This window comes from Octopus bimaculoides, chromosome 10, assembly GCF_001194135.2.
Source record: "Octopus bimaculoides isolate UCB-OBI-ISO-001 chromosome 10, ASM119413v2, whole genome shotgun sequence".
Lineage (NCBI taxonomy): Eukaryota > Metazoa > Mollusca > Cephalopoda > Octopoda > Octopodidae > Octopus > Octopus bimaculoides.
Window position 1 is genome coordinate 84,229,977 of NC_068990.1, and position 8,937 is coordinate 84,238,913.

An 8,937-nucleotide genomic window follows, 5' to 3' on the forward strand; every position below is an offset into this window, starting at 1 on the left:
ACGTCTGCTTTCCATGCTAGCATGGGTTGGACGATTTGACTGAGGACTGGTGAACCAGATGGCTGCACCAGGCTCCAATCTGATCTGGCAGAGTTTCTACAGCTGGATGCCCTTCCTAACGCCAACCACACCGAGAGTGTAGTGGGTGCTTTTACGTGCCACTGGCATGAGGGCCAGTCAGGCAGTAATGACAACGGCCATGCTCAAAATGGTGATTTTTACGTGCCACCTGCCAGTCCAGCGGCACTAGCAATCACCTCGCTCAAATTTTTCTTCACGTGCCAGTAAGGCGACGTTGGTAACGACCCCGCTCAAATGGTGCTATTTACGTGCCACTGGCACGGAAGCCAGACAGCTCTTAATACAAAACCACAAATGGACCACACTATATTACTGGTACTTTATTTTATGTTCCATGGAGAGATAAAAGTGAATGCTAGTGGAATTTGAACACAACAGAAAGATACATAACTAATTACCACAAGGCATTTAAATCATTTCAGTTCTTGCTAATGATAATTTCTTATATAGGCACAAAGACCAGAATTTGGAGGAGGAGTATATCAACCCAATACTTGACAATTACTCATTTAAATGACTACTTTATAGAATTATATCAATGCTATTTTTACATACATACTTCCATTCTGGAATGAGTTTACAAGGACTGCAATTGTGTTATCCTATATTTTTAACTCTTTAGCATTTAAACTGGCCATATCCAGCCCAAACATGCCTCTTGTTTTAAGTTCAAACTGGCCAGATATAGCTTCTCGCACTTACCCTACAATGTCATCCTAAAAATAAATAGACAACAATATATCATTGAAATCTTAACGCTATGAGATAATGCATGACTAATTAAAAACAATATGAATAAATAAGCTTTACACTTGGCAGAGTAATTTGAATACCAAAGTGTTAATAAACAATATCATCCAAGAGACCTGATGTTCTAGTCAATTTCTCAGTAGACATTGTCTAATTACCTTTGGGTAGTCTCATGACCTTTTCTTACTCATCTATCTTACAATTCTGTTTGACTGAAGACTTTTTATGTCACATCTCTTTTTCAATTTACACGCAATGAACATGAAGCTCTGTTGACCTAAATGCTTGGTGCATCTGATAAATATCTACAGCATCATTTGGGAGTTGAAAAAGGTGAATGAGGAGTGGAGTGGTTAGTATGTTTATTTTATGAGGTGTGGTTTGATTTTCATGACGTTATTCCCATCCCATTTTCTCCTCTTTCTTTTTCTAAAAAATAAATCAACTTTTGGTATCTTCGTGAAGCTCAGCTTCACAAAGATATATCCAATGTGACAAAGTTATACTAAGACAGCACTACATGGTATAGGTCTAATTAGTTTACCACTGACCTTACTATGTACAAAGACTACAGTAAATAACTTACATTAGGTATACAATGATACCCCATCCTGACAATGCATCTCTATCAACTGCGTTCAAGATAGCTTGAGAGACAGTTTCAAACAAGTCGTCTGGTTCCTGAAATATAATAAATAAATAAATAAATAAATAAACAAGTACTTAAAAGATCAATAAAGATGGACAATAGCAATTTACTATTAGTGGTTTTATTCAATTTTTAAATAGTATTCATCTTAAAAGAAAAGAAAAAAAAAATGAAACCTCACTTGAGTATTTGAGATCCCTTTAGTCATACTGAGATCACAAAAGTCTCTTTAATGCTGGTGCCATAGAATATTTACATTACACTCTGTAAAGTCTGCAGGTATCAGGAAAGGGATCCAACCATAGAAATCATACCAAAGTTTGAGATGTGTGAGGGACACATGAACCTCTAAGTTGTCTAAGAGAACATTACCTCTGAATAAAAACTAACTAAGACTGCAATGATGACTCCAAGCTGTATCAGTACGGAAGATGGACATAAAAATGATGGTGGTAAACTAGTCAGTCTAAATGAACAGGTGTAGTTTTGACTTCACTAAAGTTGAATAAAATCCATCTATGATCCTTCAGCTCAGAGATCAAATGCCAAAAGTATTTTCAAGCAAGGCTAAATATGCATAATGATATAAAAGTATACCTTACGGTGTGTTGCATAATCTTAGCTTTCACATTCTTGACAACAGATTCTGGTTATATTACAAATGTAGAGTTACTAGTGCTTACAACTTATGTGTGATGAGTCTACATAAAGTGGATAGTGTGTTACATACACACTAATCCATAATCGGAACCAAAGTCTGGATACAAATGACAGACAAATGATGGACCCTGATTTGACACAGAGAACTTGGTAATTGATCTGGTACTTAAAACAGACAAATGAACCAAGACATTGTATAATAGTGTTCTCTCAGAAACACAAAATACCAGCAGTGGATCTGAATGCATGACCCATGTATAAGTACCATGTCCACATGGTCATCTTTACACTAATAGCCAAACTATCAAACAGCACTGTCATAAATTTTTTTCTAAGACATCTTTTACTAAAGATTTTTTTCATGACTGTGACTTACTAAGCACATGATCACAAGTACACACATTAATGTTTGAGCAGGGCACATAACTCTTATCTAAAGATAGCTAAAGTCTAAAAAGAAATTTACCATCACAATACGAAGCTTTTAAATGTATCCTGCATGAATTAAGTTAACTTGATATGTTTTATAGCATATAAAGGTAGTACCCTCTGCCTAGTCTAACTTTAGAATAAAAATGTTATTGTTTAATTAAACATATTATTGTCATTGTTATTAACATATTAATCAATCAAAAAGAAATTATAGAAAACCACCTTTAACTTTGAAAGAACCATCATAATCATTTAAAATCTGTTTTCTATGTTGGTATGGGTTAGACAATGAAATTATAATGATGACTAACGCTGGTATCCATCACCATTTCGTGTCAGGCTCAATAGTAGCTAGCACCATCTAACTAGTGTGATACAAAGAATGGTGTTCACTCCATGCCATTCTTGTGAAATCATTTAAAAATATGTGAAATAGATAATGCCCTTGATGGAATTGAAAATGGTGTACTTTTTGTAGGTTTAAATGAGAAAGCAAAATTTTTCAATGCTGAAGGTGATTAAAGGTCTTTACTTTTTTTTTCCTTTCTAATGAAGAATAATGCTTTTTACCCATCACAATTGAGTGAGTGGAATGAGTCTTTCTTTATGTCACAGAACAAGGTATCAGTCTTCCTATAAGCCTTTAGCAGGCAATGATAAACACAAACTAGAGTGATTGCCTCTGTCGGTTAAAGAAAAGCTAAAATGAAAAGTCTTAGATGTTTCATCTGTAGAATTGGAATCAATTTGATGGTATGTATCAATCCTTGCCACATTGCCCAAGACCTAAATAAATAAGGTAGACTTTAATTATATAAATACTAAATAGTCAGAACTTACCAGATTTGGTTGCCATAATGACTCACACATACCATACATTTGCTCTGAACAAGTTCCACTCACAACAAAATCACCAGGGACCATGGGGCAACCAATCAAATCCATAGAAGCAATGAAAGGTTCATATGTGATAGGATCCAATCCAGCAATGACAGGTTCAACAAAGTATGGACCAAACCTGAAAAAATATAAAATGCTCTATTTCAGAAGGAAAAAAATTTCACATATTTTAACACATTAAATGAAATCTTAAAACAACTAGATACATTATATAAAAACCAATGCCAACTACATAGTCCATGAACATGATAATTGTTGTTAGACTGTAATTAGCTGTAAATAGATACACTATATAATATACCAGTATAAAGAGTTTCATCACTGTATATGTTAAACTACAGCACTAAGTTCAACAAGAAATTGCACAAATAACTAAAACTAGAATTCTTGATTCTCTTGGTCCTCTTTGCTATTGGAGGTAGATGTTTGTTCTGAATTTTGAGTTTGCAGGCACGCAATAGTCTACTTCACATTAAAATAAAACCTAGCTGTTTCTTACAACAAATACATCTAAAAGCAATATTTATCCATGAACCTTTAAAATATTACTGAAAAATCCCTAATTTTCTATTTTGCTTGCATGGACCCTCAAACATCTTATGTGGGCCATATGAACCCTGGTTGAGAACCACTGCTCTACACTCAAACTCAATGTTTAGTAAAATAAGCAAGAGTTTAGAGAACAGAACACTTACCTTCTTTCATAAAGTAAATTAGACACCATCGACATAAAAGTTTTAGGCTTTATTTTCCGGTTTTCTCTTAATTCATACAAATTCAGTCGGAACTTTAACCTCTGGCTCCTAAATTGTAAAGAAAAAAAAAAAAAAGCAAGAAAACAAGTTTTAAAATTTATAACAAGAAATTGCTCATGCGTCCATAATTAGGGGTACTGCTTCAAGGTCAGAGCAATTTTTAAGTTACAGACTCCAAGAAAGTTAACCCCCAAAATAGATAACAATGGTTACCTCACTGAGCATTTACTGAAGCTAAATAGTAACATATCAGGAGTTGCAATATTAAACCTTACTGAACAAGAACAGTAATCTAATAAAGATTTCTTACAAGAAGACTACTGCCACCTAAGAAGTGATTATAACCAATATGCAATAAGGTATTAAGTAGAAACTTTACACTGAGCACCCAATGTAAATGAGTACACAAAAGGGTGCAATGAAGTTTTAAGTACATTCATAGAGAAGGGTTTCATATGTAACTAGGTTGTTTTCTGTCGCTATGCTGCCAGTAATCTGTTAATCATGCACGTACCTCCATAAATTGTTCTAAGTGAAAGTCTTTTTTAAAAGTCTATGTTGAGTTGTGAACCCCTACCTGTACACTAAATTCATCATTGTATTCATGGCTGACTCTCACCTTACTGACAGCACCACTGTACATGCTTGTACAGCTCTAACAAGCCACTCCTCCACTCCTAACTTCCTTAGAGACCACCATACAACAGAGCAGGGATTCTGTTGAAAGCCTTCTCCAGATCAACAAAGGCTAAGTACAATGGCTTACTTTTGTCCAAGTTCTTTTTCCTGCAGCTGTCTCACTAGGAAAATGGCATCTGTGGTACTCTTCCCATGTACAAAAACCAAACTGCATTTCATCTATTTTAATTCTATTTCTAATCAATTAAGCTATAACCCTCTCAGTAACTTTCATGACTTGGTCTAGCAATTTAATGCCTTTGTAGTTGTTTCTATTTAAGGCATCACCCTCACCTTTGTAGCAGCTAAATATAATATATATCATATATATATATATATATATATATATATCTAGTGTGTGTGTGCCTGTGTTTGTCCTCCCATCATCACTTGACAACCAATATTGGTGTGTTTACACCCATGTAACTTAGCAGTTCAGCAAAAAAAAAACTGACTGGGGTCGATTTGTTTGACTAAAGGTGATGCTCCAGCACAGCCACAGTCATATGACTGAAACAAGTAAAAGAATAAAAGAATATAGACTTTTTTTCTGAAGCCTCAGTTGTGTTGACAGACAAGCACTCAAAAATTCCGTTTTTAATTGAAACTAGTTAGTTACTATGATGACAACACTATCTATCTATCTTCCACACACAGATTAATCAAAAGTACTTACACTGTCTGCACATCTGTCGCAAGACCAGGTAAACCAATGAACAAACGTGGCCCCATTTTGAATATTTTCTGAAATTTGGTGCTCACAGTGAGAGAACTTTGTATTCCTAGACGACGGTCAGCAGCGATAGCAACACACTCCTTTCCTTTCATTGCCAGAATGGCAGAGCCATTGTAAGTCAGAATACTCTGCAAGTGAAACACATATACACATTATGGATTACTTACATTGGCTACAAAGCCAGAAATGATAAAGGATGGGGTATAACAGGATTGAACTGACACTTGTATAGTTTATAGCATTTTGTCTGTCATATATAGCTATAATCGATTTCTAATAGTAAAACAAGGCCAAAATCTATAGAGAGGTATAAGGGAATTACATCAATGCCACTACATGACATGTTATAGCATTCAGCTACATGTGTGCATGTATGTGTGTGTATATATATATATATATCTATCAGACCACAAGATGCTAATTATTGCTGGTTACAATGTGCTTCCTCGCAGAGTTGTAGTTTTCAAATGATGCCATGCTGCTGGCTAAGTGAACAGGTCAACATTCCCCCTGAATGGAATGTTAGTCCATTGCAAGGTTGTCAATTTACAGGTGAGTGAACTAGCTCAAGTACAATGCACTGTTGGTCTGGAAATCAGAACCACAATCTTGTGTTCACAAGTAAAGCAACCTAACCACTAGACCATACAACTTCATACACACACATGGCTATACGGTCAAAAAGTTTGCTTATGAACCACATGGTTTCAGGTTCAATCCTACTGCATGGCACCTTGGGGGAGTGTCTTGTGAGTAGATTTGGTAGATGGAAATTAAAAGAAACCCACTGATTGGATATATGTGCACATTTCTTTATTCTTCTTGTACCTTTGACACTGCTTGATGAGCACTACCGCCATACGAGCAGTGTCATTTGTTTTCAACCATCTGTGAAGACATGCCTAGCTATTAGGGAAATATTATCTGGTTTGGAAACAAGTGAGGATTGGTGACGGGGGGGGGGGGCATCTGACTACAAAATCTGCCACGGCGAATTCCGTCTGATCCATGTAAACATAGAAAAATAGATGTCAAACTGATCGTGATGATCACTATCATATATCAAATTGACTTTCTAGGAACGAAATGACATGATGGTTCAGGTTGGAGAGACTTTGAATAGAGGTCTACTTCGCTAAGATTAGATTGGCTCCTTTTCATAATTTTGCGTCGGAATATGGAGATATCATTCGAGATATCGCGTCCTTTCCCACTTCCCTAACACAACACTTTTTATGGAAACTGCCGAATTGATGTAAATAAACACATGACAAAAATCGGCCTAGTATCGAAAGATCGCCGTCATGAATTAAGATCTCAACGATCTTAATTCGACTGTTCCCTCCCAGCGAATGTGGATCTTAGGTCCATGAAACATAGGACAGTTGCATAGTGAAGGGAGATAATATAAATTTAATGACTAGCAAACCTCGGTAAAGGTTTGTAATACAAAATCAACGAAACGATACACACACACACATAACTGCATATTCTATTAACTTGATAATTTAAATTTAAAAAATTATTTAACCAATGTGAATTTGATAACAAATATATAAAAGTGTTTCAACTTGAATGAATAATAACGATTAATGAACAAAGCACGTTTATTGAACGCACACATACTCTTAATTTTATTAAAATTGTTTCAAACGTATTATTTCATTATTTTTTAAATTCATCTTTGGATATTCCTAAAATTTTAAATCCCAAGCAAAAAGGTGCGCAGCTTCTTAAACACACATCTGCATAAGAATAGCAATATTAAACAAAAGGGGTTTTATTAAAGGCCACAACGGAATTATATTTATTAATCATTCAGATTAATTCAGCTCGGAATGATTAAAGATCTACAACTCATTTTTGAATTGGTTAGTTAATTATCTTTGAATACAATTTATTTAGGTAACCAATTCCGTTTTCCGAAACACAAAGATAACCCGCGTGAGGATTGTTGCTTCATTGGTTTCATCTGGAGTTTCCTGGACTTTGCTAAAACATTGAAATCGATTCATATATTGATATTAAAATAAAATATACATACATGCAAATTTAACTTCTGAAATTTAAAAATATATGAATAATAATTTGATTAAAACTGATTGCTACTCAAACTATACAAAAACCAGTTTTAATATAACTTAAATAAATATAATTATGAATGATGGATATTTCAGTAATCAATTTAAACGATTCAACAATGTGTTATTTGCTATTTCTAAATACAAAAAATCAAATCTGAGCAATAAACTTACCATATTTCTGCTGTAATTAACAATTAATTAAAGAATAGGACAATACTGCAAAATCGCTATGTAATGCCGCTACCCACCGTTTCGTGGTTTCATAACACTGAAAAGCGTACAAAGGAAAGACAACCATGCATTCCGTAAGCATTTTCTTTTTTCCTTTTTTTTTTAATTTTTACATCTTAAAATTTTTATTGGGTCTAGTAATCGTCTTCAAGGGTTTAGTCGATCACATTGATCCCCAGTACTTATTTCAGTTTGATACTTATTTTCTCGATTTTGATTTATCGAACTGTTGAGATTCATGATGCAAAGGGACACAACTTAAACGCAAGACTAATTTTGAGACCGGTGTAAACAAATTCGCACAACATATAGCATAGTCACTGCTTGTCAAATTCCATTCAAAAGTCATTGGTCAACCCGAAACCACTGTAGTTGCCATGGTATTGTGCAGGTGACTGAACCCTGATGAAGAGGCTGCATCGCGATTTTTTTAAACCATACAACCATGCTGGCTTTTGTTTATTTTTATTCTTTGTTATTGTTTCACTGCAGGTCAGATCTGTGATCAAAGGCATGAAAGTCGTTATCATTAGAACGAGAGAGTGTAAATAACTCAACTGCACTAAGAGCATGAATCTGAGTAATTATGATAAAGGATCACCCACTGAATGCTGTACGTAAAAAATAAATAAAATCAAAATAATATGTACGTTTTGTCTAGGTGTAAACAATAGCCTACAGCGAATATTCTGCTCAATGTCGCCGATTTGCTTGTTCATTGCTTGAGCTTAACTACTTACGAATGTTCCTTAGTGGCTGATGATATATGCATTTCTGATCACAAGCAGGAGTAGTAGAGGAGCAACATAGTCATGTGTTGAGAGGAATTCTTTGGGGTTTGAATAATTCATCTCTGGAAACAAAGGTGTTTCGTTCATTCTTAAACAAACCTTATTCCCCTCCTCCTACTTCCCCCCCAGCATCATCATCATTTAATGTCTGTTTTCCATGCTGGCATGGGCTGGATAGTTTGACAGGATC

The 8,937-nt window shown here is 34.9% G+C and overlaps 1 protein-coding gene across 1 annotated transcript in view; it reads right to left on the minus strand.

Annotated features, from left to right (window-relative positions):
- Window positions 1-8,044, minus strand: part of LOC106871326 (proteasome subunit beta type-3) — a 9,423-nt gene extending 1,379 nt beyond the window's left edge. Inside the window, exons 1-5 of the mRNA XM_014917717.2 lie at window positions 7,897-8,044; window positions 5,582-5,769; window positions 4,168-4,275; window positions 3,413-3,590; window positions 1,418-1,512 (exon numbers count right to left, since the gene is read on the minus strand). Of these exons, the coding sequence (XP_014773203.1) occupies window positions 1,418-1,512; window positions 3,413-3,590; window positions 4,168-4,275; window positions 5,582-5,769; window positions 7,897-7,899 (572 nt within the window). The 5' untranslated portion in view covers window positions 7,900-8,044. The remainder of the gene's footprint in view (window positions 1-1,417; window positions 1,513-3,412; window positions 3,591-4,167; window positions 4,276-5,581; window positions 5,770-7,896) is intronic.
- Between the last annotated feature and the right edge of the window lie 893 nt (window positions 8,045-8,937).